The sequence below is a fragment of the Coloeus monedula genome (assembly GCF_965178545.1).
Source record: "Coloeus monedula genome assembly, chromosome: 5".
Classification (NCBI taxonomy): domain Eukaryota; kingdom Metazoa; phylum Chordata; class Aves; order Passeriformes; family Corvidae; genus Coloeus; species Coloeus monedula.
In genome coordinates this window covers 46,374,978-46,396,899 of record NC_138785.1, presented here as the reverse complement: position 1 = coordinate 46,396,899, position 21,922 = coordinate 46,374,978, and the positions used below count along the sequence as shown (strand labels likewise).

The 21,922-nt window shown below is 36.9% G+C and overlaps 1 protein-coding gene across 3 annotated transcripts in view; it reads right to left on the bottom strand.

Annotated features, from left to right (window-relative positions):
- SGCZ (sarcoglycan zeta) overlaps positions 1 to 21,922 on the bottom strand; it is a gene marked incomplete at both ends in the record, with an annotated part of 410,467 nt that overhangs the window by 58,133 nt on the left and 330,412 nt on the right. For all 3 annotated transcript variants that reach the window (XM_082281321.1, XM_082281323.1, XM_082281322.1), the window contains one exon: positions 10,522 to 10,609. In XM_082281321.1, the coding sequence (XP_082137447.1) occupies positions 10,522 to 10,609 (88 nt within the window). The remainder of the gene's footprint in view (positions 1 to 10,521; positions 10,610 to 21,922) is intronic.

The window sequence follows — 21,922 nt, the reverse complement described above, 5'->3', positions numbered from 1 at the left end:
CATTATCCATTTAGGGAATTACTTGTCTCCTTGCCCTTGATGGTGGGACAAGGGCCAGAAAGCTGCAGAAGCAGGATAAAAGCATATTTGGTCTCTTAGCTTCTGGAAGTGTCTCTTTTGATTAAGGTTCTCAGCGGAGTTCATTGTTGACTTGTAACACATAAGATGCAATTCAATTCACTGATGAAGACATCTACCTCAGCTGGTTACCCAGCTGACACTGAAATTCTGTATCTTTGTGATTTGAACCACTGCCAGATTGTCTACCTTTGAAATACCCTACTTATGGAGGCTGTATTGATACCCTTGGGAAATCTGAAGTGACCCTAAAAGAACGTATGATTCTGTATCTGGAAAGAAGTACAGTCTAGACGCAGATGGATGTACAAATTCAGAGACAAGACCTGCAGCATAGGTGGAATTTTCATCTGGACCAGCTGAAAGCCTTCACATCGGAAGTATGGCAAGCCAACAAGAATCGCTCAGCTAGAGAAAAATAGGTGTGCTAAATTAGCACCTGGCTTCTTATTCTGTACAGAAAACAAAATGGATAGGAGGTGCCTTGGTAATATGTATGATAAAAGAGCAACAAAACAACTTCTACAACCAAAATACATGTTTAGAATAAACACAAAAGCAAAATCATGAAGTTTTGGAACTCTAATGTTGTAATAACTTATTTTAAAGGCAAGGTACTCCTTAATTTTTGTTTGGAAAAAAATGCTCACTCTGTATTATTTTGATCTCTAACTCATGTTAGCGATTCAGTGAGTGATAACTATTCCCAGTGACTAATTAATTTCAGATTTATGGAGTGCTTTTCTTCACAGGAAGAAATCTAGTCAAAATTTAAAAATATTCAGCTAGTCATTAATTCAATGCCATCTGTTCATAATTCAGTTACAGCTGCAATATTTATCACTCTAAGAATAGCCTAAGGAAAAAGAAGTTATTTTCAGACATATATTTATGTATTAAAGAAATTTTTTTAATCCATAATGAATATACCTTTAAATATCCTGTACGTGCTTGAGACAAATTACATCAAGACAGCTTCGCCCATCTACAAATGGCACAATTAAACATATCTAGTATTGGCATAATATGGAACTTGAAACTCATGTTCTAAATGGAGGTTAAAAAAAGGGAAATAAACTAATTTGTTTATAAACAAGCACAAAAAAGCAGCAGTGTTCTAGCTGTGGTTATTAATTGCTATTTTCCAATGTATTTTTAAAGTTACAGTGTTACACTGAAGTTGGTTTTGGAAATGTCTATTTTTATAGGACTTGGAGCAGCACAATAAATAGAAATTTAACTTCAATCTTAATGTTTTTAGAAAACAATACTAGTTGCAACATAACACTGAGATGCAATTTCTGATATTCTAAAGATATTTCATATGAACAAATAATTTTCATGGGCAAACACAAATGTTTCCAAGCCTGACTATTCACTTGAAAGAATCTCTTTCACAAACAGAAACAGGTTAATTTCCCATAGAGCCTCAATAACGAAACTGATAGAACTCAGACTTTTTAAAGATAACTTAGCTGAAGAGAGAATCTAAGTCTACAATCAAATTACTTCTTATCCCTAGGTTTGACAAATCTCTTTGCTGTTATTTCAACACCTTTAAAACATCCGCATGCTGTTGAATTTCTACATCTAAGTGTTCTCTGCAACTCTGAAATAAAGGAGAACACAAGAAAGATCTCACTGATCTTCTCTTTCTTTTAAACTATGTTTTTGTATTTAATCAAGTTAAAATAGGTTTCTCACTTTTTGCCTCTATTTTCTCCTTCACCCCTTAGAACAATATATTCCTGACAATATTAGTGAGCTGTCTGAACATCAGGGAAAAGAGGGGTAAAAATAAAATCTTAATGTCCTGTCAGAGACTTGTTAAAAGTCCAGATGTTGTGGGTAATTTAATAATGCTTAGCGCCCAGCAGCAGCCTTGTGAATGTCACAGTGCATGCACAGCAGCTGTTTTTGAAGTTAAATGAAGTATTAGCTTTAGATAGAGCTAAAGACAAAGAATTAGAACCATCTTTTGAAGATTTATGTTGCATCCTTCAAACCCACTCCTATACCTCTAAAACCTACTTATATACCTCTGAATAACACCATTTCTTTGACTCTTGGGATGTCTCTCCTACGAAAGGAAATCACTTCTCCTTCCCTGCTCTGAACATTTGGGTAGTAGCTACGTTGCCTGTACTGGCCAACAGCATGTGAGTAACAGCAGCAGGACAGATGGCAGTGGATTAATGTTTAAACACTAACACTTCTGCACACCACCATGAAAACACTAATTACCTCTTCCCACTCAGACTCTACCTCAACAGTTAAATCAATCAACTGCTTGTAGTTCCAGGTCCTCTGATATGTCATGGGATTGGGTTGGGTGGGATGGGAAGGGGATAAAATATTTGAGAATTAAAACAGAATATCTTTTTCTCCTATTTTTCAGTGCCAATTTTCTAGAAAGAGTGGAAAGGTCCAGACTTGTATTTAAACTACATATAAGGTAAAATAAAGAGCCTATAAGCACCAAAGTAAGCAGAGGACTGCAGTACCACTGCCAAATAGCTATTGATAATTGAAACCTATTTCATTATGTGTCCAGAGTCACTACAGATGCTCTGGGGTAAAAGTTAGCATTGAGATGAAATACTAAGGCAGCGAGCTGAGGCTCATACCAAGTGGATTGGACACTGCTCTGCATAGTCACTGCTGTAATCCTGCTCCCCCTCCATAACTCCTGCCTGGAAAACACTGATTTAGTGCTCCCTTTCATCCTTTCATATCACCTCTAAAGTGACAGCGGCTATAGACCATTGTGCTTTCATGAGAAAAAGTGACTTGTGGTGGCCACTTTTTGAAGGCCGCCCTGGAGGAAGCCAGCACGTCACCAGTCCAGGTGTTCCTGCCAGCACCACATCAAAAATAAGGTACTGGACCTTAAAATTCCCTCCAAATTTAGATGATGAACAAACAAGGAAAGGAAATAAGCTGCATGTATTTTATCTATGGTACCAAAAGAAAATCAGACTATTTATTAAAGTACAAAGTATGTTTTTCTTTTTGTCTGTCAGTTACAGACAGAAATGATGCTTTCCACGTTAGATCAAAACAACTTCAGATATGAACTAACATGAGCTGTACCTTGTATCTGAGGTAGAAATAGTCTTCCTGAGCTCAGACTGAGGGAAAGAAAAAGAAAAGAAGAAAAGCTGGATCAAGACTCAAATGGAAAAAACTTTTAGAGTCTGAAGAAGGTAGAAAGAAGAAAAAAATACACTGAGTGCAGAAATAAGGGGAAGAGGTCTTAAGACCCCAGCTCTGGAAGTACTGAAGTTATTAGTTTTAAGATTCAAAGAAGACTACATATAACACACTACTGAGGATGATAAAACTTGAAGCAAGGAATCACATCCACTGCATCGACTTTTTTGGATAAGCTCTTTAATACCAACAATGCATAAGCACTCTCTCTCCACTGAAATAACCATGCTGAAATTGCACAGAATTCAATTACTCTCCTACTGCTGCTTGCAGTTGTGCTTATTCATAAAGAACTTTTAATTCTGGACATATCAACTGATGTGATATGCTCTTGTATTTTAGGAAGGAGGTATCAGGCTAAATAATGGCCATACCTACCAGAAAGAATTACCACTTGGTCCTAATAACTGACAGAGAAATATCTTACTACTCTATTTTTACAGCACAGTTTTCATGTAGCAATTCATGTGGCATTTCATGTGGCAATGAGGGAGACAAGATATATTTTACACAAAGAGTATTTCAAATATTAAACAGCAATGTAGTGTTATGTCTGCATATAACATACAATAAGATCATCATAATGATATGAAAGATATTGCTTAAAAATTGAAAAAGGTACCTAATTTATCAGAAGTGCTGTGTAAAGCATCTCTCTCTTTCAAAGAGATCTTGTTAACCAAGCACAAACTGGATTGAAAATTGTTGATATAGTATATTTAATAATTTTATGAGTTAGTTCTGTAATGGATGTGTAAAAAATAATACTATTTTTCAATCCAGTTAATGCAAGGGCTTTGTCACCAGGGCATGTTTGCCATAGCTGAATTTCAAATGCACATATGAAGATTAACACAGAAAATGATGCAACCAATTTACAAGTGAAATAGTAACAAAAATTAGAAAAAAATTGCCTGCCTCTTGATGCTGAATCAAAACAAACAAATCCTGATGCTTTTTATTATTTCTAAATTACTTGAACAGAGAATTGCAAGAGAAATATGGACGAATTTCAAATAAATTGCAATGTTAATTTTTTCAGGATTAGTTTGGCAGACCCATCAAAGTGCTGGCAAATAGGTCAAAGTTTTGACCTATTTTTTTGACCAGTTTTTAGAGAGCTTCACATTTTCCTAATTCTGCACTTCAAGGTAATTAATTAATGGGAGTGGATTCTCAAGATAGTTTAGCCAAAGTCATTAAGGGTATATATATTAGGTGAACTCCTATCATAAAACCTGTTACAGCACAGATGGTTTGTAAAAAGACTTTTCCATGGATTAGACAGACAGAAATGGAGGCAACATCACGTTGCCCTGTAAATTGTGAGAAGAGATGAGACTGAGATTCCAGCTGGACATTTCAATTGTTATGAGCAACATGGCTCACTTTTTGACTGCCTCTTGGCTCATCTTGCATGCTTTGCCAGGAGGAGATATAAAGCCATATGGCCTTCCAGGCACTGCTCCATCATTCCTTCTGCAGTGAGTCCTGAAGCTGAAAGAAATCCTTTAACCCTGCAGTTAAGTACAAGGCAAACGGACCTGTATAAAAAAGAGCAAGTTATCTCCCATTTACCTCCATTTAAAAGACCTGACAATGGATTTGTACCACAAACTAGCACATCGGTTGTATTTTCACCTCCAGATAAATTGTTTATATTCCTATACTTGGAAAGAGTACTTAACTGGCTATAAAGGTTTAAGAACCATTATACTTTAAATTAGTACACTCAGAATGTATAAGATTTTGCTGGGTAAATTATCCAAATATTCTCTGAATGACAAATACCTAACCTAAAACCAGGGAAAACATCAGACAATTGTCAACAGAAAATTCTATTTAAGATGCAAAAACATCTGAAAAAATATAAGCAATGCAAGTTATTTTGCCCAAAAATTACAGATTCTGTGTTTATTTTTTGTATTAGAAAATTAAGAGGAAGTGAAGTAAGTATAAGTTAAAAACCTTTGCTACAATGAGAATAACTTGATAAATGACAAAATGTGCCAAACGAAGATTTTAAGCTATTACATATTCAGTCTGAATTTCAATGTGAAATACTCTTCTTTGTATATAACTGCAAAAATTGGACTACTAATTCATCTAGGTATGGTAAAGTGGTATTAAGGACCAAAATTTGTGTTTATTCAGTCTGTATTTTAGTTAAGGAATAGAAATCAAGAGAATGCTGAGAAATGGATAACTCATTTATTTGGCTTTGTTTTAGCAACATATCTTCTTGGCAATAATAATTATCCTTCTGTACCACAGTGGTTACAAGAGCAAGTGCTTTAATATGAAAATTAGACTAGCAGAATGCTTACTCTATTTCAGATTTTGAAAATCTTACTGAAATTTGGAACAACAGGTAGGCAAACCTCTTTGTAAGTGGAAGGAGAAAGTCTTTATTTCACATATTCCTGACAAGTTCTAATCCATGTTTTCTCAGTTGAAGGGCAGAAAGAGCTAATGAGGTATTGTAAACCAACTCCACCCCTTCTCTCCCAGCACCCTACTACAGATGATACAGGCACAACTGTGCAGATAAGAAAGAGCTGAGACCATTTTTTCCCTTTTCCTACAGTGAGGAAAGGGTATATGTGTATGATCAGTCTAAAACCACCCTCTTCTTGCAATGCTTAGGAGAAAAGACCTTACATTTGAGGCTACTGTGTACGCAAACAAGATTAAAAAATACAGAAACATTTCTTGTCTAATTCAGCATGTTATTAATGGATACTTAATTCAAGTTCATAAAAATCTTAAGTAAATGTCTGACAATATCAAAGATTTAGAGCAACATGTACACATATTTTTACATGTACCTTATTATTATTGTTACTACCCCACAGAGTAAGAATATATTATAATATTTTGCTACTCTCACAGATTCTAAAAGCAAGAATGCTTAACATGTTGTACCTTGCTTCAGATCTTCATTGATATCTAAAGGTTGCATAGGGAACATCAGAGGCAACATTTAGGTGGTGAGTTACTTTGAGCACCTCAGAAGTGAAGGGGTAGCAGGATGTGTCACCTGGTGAGGTATCACTTGATACAAGCATATGCAATTGCCATGGGCGATATAGGTATGAATAATGGAGACTCCCACAAAGTTACATAGCTGCAGTTTCTAATGTCCAATAGTTTCTGCACAATAACCCATGTGCTCTTGACGGAACACAGCAAGTAAGCAAGCACATTTTAAAGAAAAAGATATCGAATGCACAAGGCGAGTTTTGTCGTAAATGTATGGAAAGGATCTCCAAATTTGACAAGCTATTTGAATATATTTTTAGCAATGTTATCAGTCTTTAGCAGTGCTGTAATTGAAAATCATACATCTGCCTGCTATTTTCAAAAAGTAACTGCAAGAATGTGATATAACTTTGGTATTCAAATATTTTTTCTGAATTTGCATGGCTCTGAAGATCTCAGTGTGTAGAGCGACAGGTTCAGGAGTTCTCTAAAGCTGTGACTTGTACAGATCTGGACCTCTGTAAGACTTATGATTCTGTCTGAGGGCTCAAAGCTTAGCAGAAATGAAATGCACTTTTTTGCACATTTCAGATATCCCCAGAGTTCTTTTTGAAGAGATAAAGGTCAAAATTGCTGTCAGAAGCAATTGTTGCAGTAAGGAAAAAAGTGGAAAAAACCTCTCACCCAAAAAAAAAAAAAAAATCTGAAATAAAAATCCAGTCTGAGGATGAATTTACATTAAATACAAATGTGCCTTTCAAATGTCACATTAACTTTTTTTAGTGCTTGTGAGACTAATGTACTCCACTGAAAAGCAGGCAAAGTTATACATGATATGTGCAGACAGCATGGAGACAAAAGATTTGTGGCTCAAGGTGAGCAACTAATGTGCATTTCTAAGATTGGTAGAAAAAAGAAATAGATATTTTTCCATATAAACAATGCAAACATTGATTAAACAGAGAAAAAAGTTTGTATAAAGGTAATTCAGTAGAATGCATAATGCAAAAGGTATTACTAAGTAAGGCTTGGGAGGGGAGAGATGTGATCACTATCCAGCTTATATACAAAATTCAATGGATTGGCATTTTTTCATCTGTATTTTGTAGATACAATTCATGTCTGTGGTACATCTGCTCCATTGGTCTTAAATGGCATGTCTAAAAACTGAAGTCTGTGGAGTCCTTTTGGAGATCCAGACACAAACTTGGCAGTTTCCAGAGCATATGTCATGAATAGACTGGAATACAAACCAACATTTCTTGCTCAGTTGGTACAGATCCCAACAGAAAGCATTGCTACAGCTGTGACTTTCTCTCTGTACTTTCTCTCTGTGTAGTTTTTAGTTCCAGTATAAAAATATTGTACTGCAATAATGGGTGTACCCTTGTTTTGGTATGACCTGGAGCATAACTTGAATTTATACCATTTAAACATGAAACCACTCAATCATCCGATACACTTAGTTACTTTTGTTAAAATTTATTTAATATATTTTTTCTTCACTCCTCCTAGGTTAGGATGTTTCCCAAGATGTCTTAATGATGCAGTTTAATGACGCATTTTGTCTTCCATAGTTTCCACAGAATTGAATACCTGTTAATAGTTTCACTGGATTTTTCCATCTCCCTGAGTGAACATATAGCCTTCTTCCTCCTAGCCACAATACAACTTTTTTACATTAATCCATCTTCCCATTACAGTTCTAATTATATGCTCTTAAGGCTTTCCTAGTCTTACATGGCACAAACACCACAGAAAGAATTTTTAGTTGTCCTAAAATTTGACATGAGCAGCAATTTGGTTGCCAAAGATGAGACCAGCCTATTTGCTGGTTTGTGACATCACTTCAGTCCTGTGAAATGTGGATAAAATGCCAATGATATCACATGTATAAAAAGTGCATTATCATGCTTCTGAATGCACTGGCATCCTTCTTTGTAGAATGCTCCTGCCATGCATATAAACTTGTAGTCTATATGTTTTTTCATGATTATTATTCAACTCTTTAAAGGCTGAACAGATAATGACATGCAAAGTTGTTAACAAGAAAATTTTTTCCCCCAAGACATAATAATTTGCTTTTTTTTGTTGTTTAAAACATTTCTCCTCACTGTTTACTTTCATTCCTTTCACTGGGCAGCCACACAAACAGCTGCTTCAGCACACAGCACTAGTGAATGGACAGAGAGCATTTTTAAAGACAGGGACTTTCAGGGGCGCATTTACAACTAATAGAAAAGTATATTTTCTTATGTCAGCAAACCCCGCACAGAAAAGTCCTCTCCCTTTCTTTCAGCAAATATGGCCATACTTTTACCTAGGCAAAAGTAAAAACTTGTCTTTCTCTGTTCTGTCTTACACAACAAAAAGTTTAGAACTGAGTGCATTAAAAATATATTTTTATTTTTAGGTTCCTGTTAACTTCTTTGATTTCTAATAGTAGAAGGTCCAGGTTTTACTGATTCTACTGTCAGTTGTGACTGTCTTTACTAAGTAAAAAATATTTAATAAGAGATAAGGAATATTTTAACATGCATCCAATGCTGTACAGGAGGTTTGCAAAATAATAAATAAGATTTTTATACTGATATAAGAAATAGTGAAGGCCATATATGAAATATAGAGGAAGATAGATTAAGAAATAATGTAAATACATATTGCAGTTTAACAAGCTTCTGCTCTCCAGAGACTGCATCAGCTGCACACCAAGAAGTTTAAGGTGTTCACCCTAATGATGGTAACATAAAAACACAGGGTTTTTTCAGGCCTTCATGTTTTTAGAATATTAACCTCTAGCGTGATGCCTTTAAGTAGGTCAGTCTCAATACATTCACACTTATCTTCTGTGCTGGGTTCACTCAGCCAGAATAACGTCAGTGATTAAAATATTATATCTATGTCATCCAATGTGAATGTCTGCCATGGGCAACTCACCTTTTAGCAATTACCAGCTGAAGTAGAGGTTTTAACAATAGAATTACCAGATGATAGAGAATGGTGTTCCCTAATTGCACTGGGCAAGTACAATACGGCCAGAACAGGTGTTAGCTTAATTTTCTTCATCTGTACCTGCTAGCAAGTCTGGTTACCCTTGCACACCCATTCGATGTGGTCATTCAGGGAAATCAGTGCAGATGGTGTGTCACTGGGTGCACTTGCCAAAGATTTTTACAACTAGAAGCCACTGTCTCCAGTCAGTATGAAAACTTAGTATAGATTACAACTAGAGTTTAACTTAAAATTGTTTGTGGGCATACCCCCAGCACATGAGAAAAAAACAATGAATAAAACACATCTTAATCCAGAAGTAAAGTGAAAAAAATGAAAACACATAGAGTCTAAGGGGTGTCTCCTTGAATTTTATACACTAAGGTCTTACACATGTATGTTGTTATATATTTTATCTCATTCCCAGTCAATAAATATTGTTTTGTATCAGAATGAATATGTTACTTTTCAGTGAATTTTTGGCCTAATATTCTTAAAAATAAATTAATATCAGTACTCTCCTATTTCAGAAAATATAAAAAATATTACTTCATATTTATTAACTCAAGAAGTATGATTTGTACTAAAACCAAAGATAACACAGTAAACTTCATAAAAGCAGGGGAAAATATATGGTGATTGAAACAGATAAGTAAGATAAGTAAAGGATTTTTTATTTCTATTTCGTTTGGAACAGCTGTATTTTATAATTTGTGAAATATCCATTTTAATGAATGACTGCCAGTATGTTAACTTTTCATTTAAATTTTGCAGTGACTAGGAAGGCATTTCGATTTTTGGGGTTTTTTTCTGGTTTTTTACATTCTGTTACTCCAACTACTTTGAATTTGTACTGATACAAATGCCTTACAAAAGTGACAGGGACAAAGCAATTACAACTGAAGTAATGGAAGACTGACAGAAATTGTAAGAAAATTATGGTTATTTTCCCACTGAAAGTGTTGTTGAAACATATTTTGCTTAGGCTTTTTCGGTTTGTTTTGTTACAGTAGTCTCAAAAATAATAACTTTTCATTAAGCTGTTTTAGCTATTTTGAGGCATTTCTACTTTTTCTTCCTTGAGCTAATGCTGAATCATGCTCTTATGATCCGTTGTATGCAGTGGGTTTTGCTTGAATATGGTGATGAGATTTTATTCCATGGCTTTTCAGGGAATATTTTATATGTGATGTTAATTAATGAAACCTATTAATAAAGCTAAACTGATAAATATAACAGTCAATAAAGAACACTCACCTACTGTCAGTTGTCCAGTTAACTGTCCCATGTGATTTCTTGCATTCACTGTTACATTTCTGTCAGACTGTAAGACCAGTGGGCTATCCTGGGAAACATGTATGAGACAATAAATGAGAGAACAAAAAATTGAGGTAAAATTAAGTTAGAACTTAATATAAACATGCATGCTGAGAGGGAAGTTGTGTCAAGCATAATAGGCCTTTCTTATAATTTCATTAATATTTTAAAAGTCAAAATTTTATATTAAAGAATACCAAGAATACTATTTTAAACTTGAAATCTTTGTGCATACAATCCTTGCTTTAGAAATCAGATTTGAACTTGATTTATTTAATTTGGATTTAATTTCCTGTCAATATTATGAAGTTCCAAATTCAAAAAACCTTAACGCCAATCTGTTTCACTAGCCTTTCCCATATATTGTTAACCTTTACTTTTCTAACTACCTAACCAACACTATATTGCATTATTCTATTAATCTGCACAATCTATAATATTTGCATTGCACTTACTGAAACCTTACAAACACAGAAATGAATTCCTTTGAAGATAAAGAGAATTTTTACTCCCAAAACAGCAATGAAAGAGAGCACTGGAAGGTGAGATCTAACAGAGAACCCTGATCCACTGCCAGTAGTACCTTAGAGGTACTCTTAGGCTCAAACATACAGCAAGGAGACAAACACTTTACAATGTTAAATACAGTTTTAACAATTTTGGAGTCAATTTGCAGGATGACTACACGGCTCTCAGCATCCAGCTAGGTTTAAGCATTTGACGCTTATCCTGTGTCCAAAGCCAGCATAAAAAAATCTCAGAAATAATTGAATTTTGCTTCTTGAAGAATGAGGAGCCAGATGCACTCCTCCAGGGGAAGCACAGATGCACAGGAAAGGGGAAGAGCTTCAACAGAGAGCCAAGAGAAACAGCCTAAGAAAAAAAGAGCAAGCTCACTAGTCATGCTCTCACTGGAGTGGGGTGGGTGCATGAGAGAACAGAAAAAGTAGGATTGTGACTGCTGCTGCAGAGAGGCACTTTTCTCCCTGGAATCACCTAAAACCACACGCTTCAGGCAGTTTGCTAGCACTCAGTATGACTATGTATGTTTATCCAACAGCAGTAAGTCCTCTGACAGAAACACCTGGGGATGTGTCTTAGGTAGGAATGACTAAGGGCTAGGAAGATATTTGGGAAATTTATTATATACTTGTTATGTTCTTAGATTCTTCCCCGGGCATCCATTATTGGTCATCCCTGGACTGAGCATATAATTTTAAATAAACCTCTTGTGTATGTCTCTTAATATATTGGTTCTTGCTCTTCTTGAAAGTTTTTTAGATGAGAAGGAAAGGACTTAAAGAGACTATATCACTACGTCTATCTTTATAGATAAAGACTTAATTTTAACCTGAATGATGCTTTAGGTTTTCATTAAAATTTTCCAGACCTTACAGTCCTTTCCTTTGAATCCAGGGCTTTCTTGTAGAAAGAGAAACACTCTTCCCAGTTGTTTTCACTATGATTATTAACTTTAAATGATAATCGGTTCCCTGGGAAGTCTGAAATGATTCTGAGTTAATTTCAAAGAGTTCAGGTGTATTTAATCTCTCACTGGACTATGCTATGACCTCTCTAACATTCTGCCAATTAGCTCTGCATCACAGAGTCTGGCAGATGAAAGTCACTGTTTGGCTTGCCCATCTTCTAGATAAAAAGCTATAATTATCAATGAGACACAGTGTTCAATTTTACTAGTTTGAGCTAAACATATGATGCAATCAAGGGAGCTTCTGGCAACAAAAGCAGCTGCTAAGGACCTTTATCTCAACACTTGATTTCCACTTTCCTTAAGCTCCTTTGAAAATCTTTAGCCCAGGTAACTGCTGCTCTGGGAAAGGCAGGTGTCCTAATAGGCATCTGCAAAGCCAAAGGCTTTTAAGGAGCCCTTTTCACTTTTGCTTAGTCACCACTTGGTGAAAAGTCTTCTCAGTTAGAACAGTCTCACCCTTAGCAAGGGAGGATACTGCCATGCCTATTTTTGCCAGTTTAGCAAAAGTTTGGGAACTTACACTCACAAAAACTTATCCCAATCTGATCTGAAGGTTTCTTTCCTTTCACCATAGGAAAATACTTAACACAAATCTCAGGCTAAAATATGCGTCTCAGGTTCTAATTTTTAAAAAAGAACGTTGAATATCAAATTCTGAAATACAGGATAATGAAAAGATAGGTGAGCCAAGCCTTCCTACTTTTTCTTTCCTTGTCTTATACAAAAGATAAAAAAGAGGGATGAAGCAGTTAAGAACTTAAATCTATATTCCTCAGTTTCTGGATGAAAAATACAGAGCAGCAAGCCTAAATTCTGGACCAAAGAAAACACAGTGGCAAAACTCCTATCAATTTAAGCAGTCCAGCATTTCATCTACATGGTTTACCTGCACTTTATTTTACATAGGAAGTGCCTAAAGACAGAGGTTCAAGGAGTTCAAATATAGTCTACTCAGAGGATCTAGACATTCAGGGAAGACTTAGCTGAAATCAGTGGAATTATTGATCTGTAAGAGTATAAAGGGCAATGAATATCAGTCATAGGAATACAAATATACCTAAAGCATAAAAACACTGGGTAATTTTCTTTCTGGATGACCAGATCTGTTACTCTCTTGATGCAAACTTCAGTTTACAGTGATTTTTGATGCCATTTTAAAAATTATACTGTAGATAACAAAAACCAACAATGTAAGAACATTCTTACAGTTACATAGAGTTTTAATAATGTCAATATGCTAACAACTAAAATATTATAGAGGAATACTGTCAGGGCCATGAGGGCTCTACCAGCCCTTACTGGCCCTACCCAGCCTCTCTGGGGTGATGTATTTCAGTCCAGTCCCACTCAAAGGCCTTCTGGTTGGGGTGTACTCCTTGTCTCCCCTCACTGTTTAAGGAGCATTCAGCCCTCAGTGCCTCCTGACAAATATGAGGACCTGAAGAACTAGCTGCTGTTCATGATAATGTATGAGTTGACTCTTCTTATGAGCCCCAAAGTGTTACAACTTCATGATTAAAGGTAAATCAGATGAACATGTTACTATAGTTACTTCTCATCAGAAACAGGTTTACAGATAGGATTCCTAAAGGAAAAGAAAATCTAAGTAATTTAGAGGATATTTTCAGAAAGCTTTCTCAAATTGTAATCCATTTATAAATTGTATAATCTATTCATACATTGAAAATTTTGGGGAAAAAGGGTCTGGGTTCTGATTTTTGTGTTTGTTTGCTTTGGGGTTTTCTTTTGAGTGAGTCAGTTCAGTAATAATATCAACATTTGCTTTTAGAATTAGATGAGCATATTATTGTAAGTATATGAAAAACTGATAGACTGCTTTATAAAATAATTTTACCAAAAAATATTCTGCATGAGCAATCATAGAAAAACTAATATTTTTTTACAGCTGGTTCAATTATTTTTAACTTATTTTGGGCAAATTTCATGCATTTTGTTCAGCATTCAAATAGGCAATCCCAGCTAATTAGCTCAGTTTTGAAGAGTCTTTCCAAAATGAACCTTTTAAATTAGAAACACTTTAAATGGAGAAATCTAATTCCAGTTAGTTTAATAAAACATTGGTTTACTTTAGGTAAAATGGTACACTGTATAATTAAATATAATCCCAGACATGCTCAGAACACAGCTAATTATGATAATACCACCAACTTTGACACTCAGGCACAGTACCAATATGTCTACATTGTTATAGTGCAAGCACTGGCTCTTTTATGATTTGATTTCTGTGCTCAGGCAAGTGCATCACTTCAGGTCTCTGGACTTCTACATGGTGTCATACAGATGTAAAAAGTAATGTAATAAGTAGGTAGGACTTGACATCTGTCACACCATCAGTGTAAGATGTTTGTAAAATGATGCAAGGTTATATATTGTTATTTTATTTGAGCCTATTCCCAGTATGGACAGCTAAAATAATTGTGACTGAACCTTTCCTGGCAGAACCAGGACTCTTCCCAAACATACCCTGATACACTAGTGACTCAGAGTGACCATTACATTGCCAAGGCACCTTTACAGAAAACAGAAAACAGAAAAAAGAATCAGTATTAGACTTTGATTTGCTAAGAATTTCACCATTACCAGATTTTAAGAAACACAGAGAACATGTTTCCCCACTGCTGTGGAGCACTACAGTTTTCTGTTGCTTTAGGGATTTGTGCTGTGGGTGCCACTGAACAAGTTGATTGCATCTGGTCAATGACGTCAACAGAAGAATGAAATATGTATGAGTTATTTGACCACTCCATAGGAACAAAATGAGAACTGAAAGAAATAGAAAGTCTTAGTACTCTGGTCAGTGCATCAGACCACAGGAGTCAAAGAACAGATGAGTAGATGTGCAATAACTACAGGGGCAACTGCAGTTAAGGCACATGAGGGATAACAAATGTGAAGAATATCTTGGAGGAATTAAGTGCAAAAAGTTTAGAAGAAGGATATTAAAGAGAGTATCAGACAAGAAGGGTAGAAAGCAGAGCAAAGTGAGGGGATGGAAAAAGCATTCCTTAGAGGTTATCCATTGTCCAGAACCAGAACATCAGCATGTTTTAGCAACATTCCCTGCAAATGGGGAGGTAATAGTAGAGATGGAAGATAAAGCCCCACAGACTAAAAAACTACACATCTGTAGGGCTTGGAGTCTCAGAGACAGACTTTCTATCATTAAGGTTATTACTAGCCCTAAAAAAAACATGAAGAAATTTGCATTAGGAAAGGTTTGAAAGAAAAAGTCCTACAAATGAAAGCAGTTGCTGAGTTCTTGAGTACTTAAAAAATTGAAGATTCCATTGAAACCGTTGGAAGTTTGTACAGGTTTGGAACTCTTAAAACACAAATTAAACTATTCTTCCACAAAATATTCCCACAATATTTTTTCCAAGAATATTTCCAATATTCCTTTATATCAATATTTACCAACATTCAGTATTTCCAAGAATATTCTCAAAAAATTCCCAAGAATCTTCTCAAGGTGTCAGGACAGCAGGGACCCTGACACAGGTGTTTCAAATAGGGAGATATTAATATAATTTATTGTCCAAGTTATTCCTGTGCAATTCTGAGCTGAAGAGTTAATATGAGTTTTGGTCCAATTTAATTGGATGCTTTTACCTATTTTCTATATCCCCACTTTCCCAAAACAAAGTGTCACATAATGTTTTAGTGTTCTTCCTGTCTAATTGCCCTTTCAAACCTGAAAGCCCCAATTTAATTGCTATTACCTATACTTAACATCACAAATCTGATTGAAAAATTCCAGTAAACACATTTGGACTTCTGCTTTAAGGAAGCATTCCAAATATCTGAAAAGTTTGACCAAATGTTATTAAAAGTCTGTATTTCTCCACATGACACTTACACACTGATAAGGTTTGGAAAAGTATTCAGGTAAATAAATAGGTCAATGCATTTCATTCATCTGTTGCCAGACTGATTTGCATATAATTGTCGTAAAATGCAAGCAGAAAAAGCAACGAAACAGATCTTTCATGTAACACACAGGCAAAATGTGTAGCAGCTTTGACTTCATGTCAAAACTGATTTGGTAAAAATACCCCGAATAATGACATAGAGCCACATCACCATTGAGAAAAGGGCAATATACCTCATTGTCATAGGTTAGCAAGCATAGTCCCGGAAGGGATGTCCTTGCTAAGGGGTGCTTACAGTTTCCTCTGGGAACTGATAGAACCTATCAGCTGGCCAGTTTGAATATGGACAATTCTCTAAGCCACTTAAAGTTGTGAACACCTCTGTGATCCACATTTAAGAATAGGCAAACTCCCCCTCCAAGCTCTCTCTCGTTTCCGGCGCTGGCACAGGTGGCTGCGGGCCCCGTGTGGGGGCCAGCGGGCCCGGCCAGGCCCTGCTTGGGCCAGGCTGGGCCGGGCCACGGCCATCCTGGAGCCATGGACCTGTTCCAGCCATGGAACCCCCCCCACTGCCTTGCCGTGGGCAGCCGGAGCGGCTCGGCTCTCCCCCCTCTCCACTGCGATAAGAAAAATTCAACATTCCAGCTGCAAAGCTGCAAGGCCGAGGTGAGATTAACCCTTTTACTGCTGTGAAGAGCTGAAAACCTGAGGGAAGAGAGAGAGAGGAGATGCTTAAAGCTGGAATTCTGTTGTGAAGCTATGATATATCAGAGTATCCTGTTGTAATTTCATGAAGATATGGGGGGTGGAGTGTTCAACGCGTAAGCAAAAGCACCTGCGCTGAGATAGGCAGATGCTGACACAGCTGTAATTTCATGAGAAGTTTGGATAGGGAGAGATGAACCAGATGAGGACTTTTGCTCTAAACGGGAAAGGGGAAAACCTCAGTCCCTAGAGATGAACCAGATGAGGACTTTTGCTCCAAACGGGAAAGGAGAAAACCTCAGTACCTAGAGATGCTTCCAGAGATAGTCTTAACGATGAAGATGATGAAGACCCTTTGCTCCCAGGGAAGGAGAAGGGCCTCTGTTTTTGTTTTTGAACGGCTCAACCTTAAAATTGTACCCCAAGAAACTTCAAGAGTGGACCCTCGAAAGCAGTTGCGGGAAAAGCTGCAAGTCGGGGGAAAGGACTCACACGCAGGCAGAGAGACTCCTCTTCCTAAATGGACTGAACAATATTTGGAAGTAGGTGGCTGTCTCGTTGTGATAATGTTTTCATAGCATGAGCAAGAAGAGACTTCTCTTTCTAAATGGACTAAACAAGGTTATTATGGCAGTGGTAAACAGACTGAATATCTTATGGGTTGTCTTTTCACATTGTCAGTGGGAGAAGGGAGGAAGGTGGGGGAAGGAGGAGAGTTCTGAAGGTGGTATAATTTTTTTTTTCTTCCCTCTTTTAGGTCTGTTAATAAACTTTATATTCTTTCAAGTTTGGTGCCTGCTTTGCATTTCTCCTAACTCTTATCTCACAGCAGATAAACAGTAATGAGTATTTTGGACCAAACCACTACACTAAATTGGTGTTTCTGCCCGGTTGCAAACCGAACCCGCGACACTCATTTAATTGACTCACCAAAGAAATGAAAGGTGTGGAAGAAAGACAAACAAAGCACAAGCAAATAGTTTGAAACAAACAAACAGAACACCCTAGTTGATGTTTGAGGTTATTGATAAATTTTCAAGAAACATACTTTCTAGATAATTCTTCTTCATCAAAGGATGTTATCTTGATTCCCAGCCTCTGGTCTGTGTCCATGTCAGCCTTGTTATACACTAAAGGCAATCACAGATATCAACCAGATTCCTGACACACCAAATCTGAACTCTTAACACATCTACACCTACCAAAGTAATATAGGTGTACCCAACAAGAATTATACACAGAGTTCCAGAGAGCCACATGAATAATGATCATGGCTATAACCTCCAGACAGAAATAACCTACTTGTTTTACTTCCTTGTATAATGCACCATGAAATTTTTATTATGAGGGAATTCGATCATGCATAGAAAAACTTAATGATAAAGCAGAAGCAGGTATTTAAATAGCAGACAAAAGACATGACTTTTGTGGAATTGATTTAAACATCAAATAAAATTTAAAATGGGATTTAGATATAAACATACAAACTAAAAATAAAGCAACACTACAAATATACTTGGAGGAAGCTTGTTAAATGCCCAAAGCTCACTCCTTAGTCATTAAGCTTGTGACACAACAAATAAAACTGTATATTACTGAACTGCAAAGCCTCCCAAAACCTTAATGGAGACAAATGAAGAAAACCAATGCAAGTCTAATCTGAAGCAAAAACATTAAGTGTGGAATCACCGTACTTCACTCCTTTCAAACCTTTCAAAGTTCTTGTGGTGTGGGTGTATAAGTTATCAAAAGGATTTTTGTCATTTAAGTTATGCTGAATGGTAATCAACAATCCATCATGCTATTTTTAATTTTGGAAAGCAGTCTTTCAGTTCTTGTTTGTATGCAAGTGTTGACCATGCTATATCACCACAGTGAAACAGGACTGTCTTTCCCATGCTGTTTTAACCTAAAGTGCTAGAAGATGAAATATAGCAACAATTAACACCAGGAAGAGGTTGAAGATATTACAGGAAAATTTATATAAATCAAAGTATATTCATACTTTAAAAAGCTATTGCCCACCAGTCCCTATTGAGGGAGAATTTCTCTACAAAATTTGAATTACATTTATTTTAGATTAAGTAGCTGAGAGAAGAAAAAACAAACCACAAAATATAAAACCCAATAACATGTTGCGGCGAGTGGTCTGATAACCTGGATATTTGTAAATATTTTAAAAGATTTCTTGCTTCTGAGATGTTTATGACAGAGGAAAGTGTGTCAACACCTGTTCACTTGATGCATGTCAGGAAAAATACATCAGTTTTACTTGGCAATAAATAGAAAAACAAATATAATTGTAAGAAACAGTCAAAACAAGATTTTGTTCATTATATTTATCAATGTCTATGGAAAATCTGAAATAAAAGGTCTGAAAACTGTGAAATCTTCAGCACATCAATAGGTTCTGGTTCCACTTTTGTGGTGCCTTGCAGACATAAGCAAAGGATTGCATGGAAATAATATTTCCATCAGCAGTTTTTATTTCACTATGATTTCTTTGACAGATCTTTTCAAATTCTAGAGCTGAAGAAAAATAAACAAATTCTAAATAAAGTTTAGTGTATTGAAGTAGAATTTTAGAAATGAGTAAATTGTAGCAGAAATCTGGAATGAACCTTGTAGCTCAAGGCAGAAAAAAAAGACTCACTGTTAACAAAAAGTATTAAAATGTCTGTTTAATGCACATTAAAAGGAATATGTTAAAAATGTAAGACACAAAATTAAGGCAATATGAGTCATTAATTTTGAACTTTTAGTTAGAAGGTTTATTTTAGGTGCATATTAAACCTATTATTTTATAGAAGTAGCAACCTATATGACTAAGTGATACCACTAGTATTAGCAGCAGCTTTAAAAGCAAAAATCAGATTTACTTGTAATTTTTATTTCTTCATGTAGCTATCCTAGTTTCCACAATGGTTATATTTCCCAATAAGCCTTCCTTCAAGCAGAATCACTCATGGCTGGATCCTAATTTCCTTGGCAAAACTTTCTGCATTTCTAGTCCTCTCTACTGTTCCTGTGTTAAATAATCAGAAGCAAACACATCTCAAATGAACTTTGAAACAGTGAACAGAGGGGATGTTGTTATTGTTACTTACTGGGTCTTCCCCTGCACACACCCACTGCCTATTACAATCATTAGGTGCTTTCAGGCTGCATTATTGCACTTTGTTGAGACAAGAACTATCAGTTACATGGATTTTTAGCATGAGCTACCACAAGGCTTTGATCAAGGCATCAAAAGGAATGAGAGTAAGAATGGCAATTACAGGAATTACAGATAATTCACTGATTTTCTGTTTCTAACCAGAAAAGGAAGGTCAAAGAAAGTGTAACCGCCCCTAATAAAGAATGTAGCAACTGTTAACAATGGATGAGAAGAAGGCTGACAAGTCCTGAGGGAACTGGCTTGTGTAGTTGCCAAACCACTCCCACTGATGTTTAAAAAGTCAAGGCAGTCAGGTGAAGTTACAGGTAGCTGTAAAAAAGTAAATGTACTCATTTTTGTGGGAACTACTGACCTGTCAGCCACACATCTGTGCCTGGGAAGATCATGGAACAGATTCTCCTAGAAGCTGTGCTAAGGCTCATGGAGAACAGGGAGGTGATGAGATACAACCAGCGCAGCTTCACAAAGGGCAAGTCTTGCTTGACCAAACTAGTGGCCTTCTCTGATGGAGTGATTACAAGGGTCAAGAGTGACAAGGGAAGGGCCACAGATGTCGTTTATCTGGAATTGTGTAAAGCCTTTGACACGGTCCCTTCACAACATCTTTCTTTCTAAATTGGAGAAAGATGGATTTGATGGGCAGACTGTTCAGTGGATAAGGAATTAGCTGGACAATCACATCCAAAGGGTGGTGGTCAACAGCTCCTGATGGACATCAGTCATAAGTTGTGTCATTTTAGGGTCTATCTTGGGACCAGCATTGTTTAATGTCTTCATCAATGTCAAAGGGATTGAGTGTAGCCTCAGCAAATTTGCAGATGACCCCAAGCTGAGTGGTGTAGCTGACACATGTGGAGGATGGGAAGCCATCCAGAGGGACCTGAACATGCCTGAGAAGGGGGCCCAAGGAAAGCTCATGCAATTTAACAAGCCCAAGTGCAAGGTGCTGCATCTGGGTCAGCATAACCCCCAGGTATCAACACAGGCCAGGTACAGACCAAAAGAAGTCCTGCCAAGAGGGACTTGGGGAGCTGGTGGGTGAGAGGCTGGACATGACCCAGCCATGGGCACTCACAGCCCAGAAAGCCAAACGTGTCCTGGGCTGCATCCAGAGCACCGTGGGCAGCAGGGCCAGGGAGGGGATTCTGCCCCTCTGCTCTGCTCTGGTGAGACCCCACCTGGAACCCTGCATCCAGCTCTGGGGTCCCAGCACAGGAAGGACATTGACCTCTTGGAATGACTTGAGAGGAGGCCACCAAGATGATTAGAGGCATGAAGCACCTCTCCCACGGTGAGAAGAAAGGCCAAAAGAATTGGGGTTTTTCAGCCTGGAGAAGAGAAGGCTTTGGGGTGACCTTGGAAGGTTGCAGCCTTCCAGTACCTGAAGACAGCCTACAGGAAAGATGGAGAGGGACTTCTTACAAGGGCATGTAGTGACAGGATAAGGGGGAATGGATTCAAACCGAGAGAGTGTAACTTTAGATTAGATATTAGGAAGAAATTCTTTACTGTGAGTGGTGCAGCAGTGATACAGGCTGCCCAGAGAAGCTGTAGATGTCCCATCCCTCTAAGTGTTCAAGGCAAGGTTGAATGAGGCTTTAAGTAACTTGGTCTAGTGGAAGGTGCCCCTGCCCATGGCAGGGGCATTGCAACTAGATGCTCTTTAAGGTGCCAGGACTGAGAACTTCAGCATTATTGCAAAGGTGTCTGCATCTATTTGACCAGCGCCTAAGCAAGAAATTCAGTCCAAACTTGTCTACGCAGCATTTTTTTAATGAAAGCAACTTCTGTGGTGTTATTGAGAAAATTCAATTTTGACTGTCCAGTAAGAAGAATCAGATAACTTTCCACATGGTCTGGCTTTAAAAGAACAGAAGTTAATTTTTAACTGTTTTAATTGTGGAACGATGACTTACACCTCCTTTCCATATTCCCTGCAGACAGTCACAGTCTTCTTTTCAGGGCCACCAGTACTTGTATCCCAGATATCTCCTATGTTCTCATAAGAAAGGATCCATCTCATTATTTCTTATCATTTTCTCTTCTTGATCATTAAGCTTCCCTAGGTGATAATGC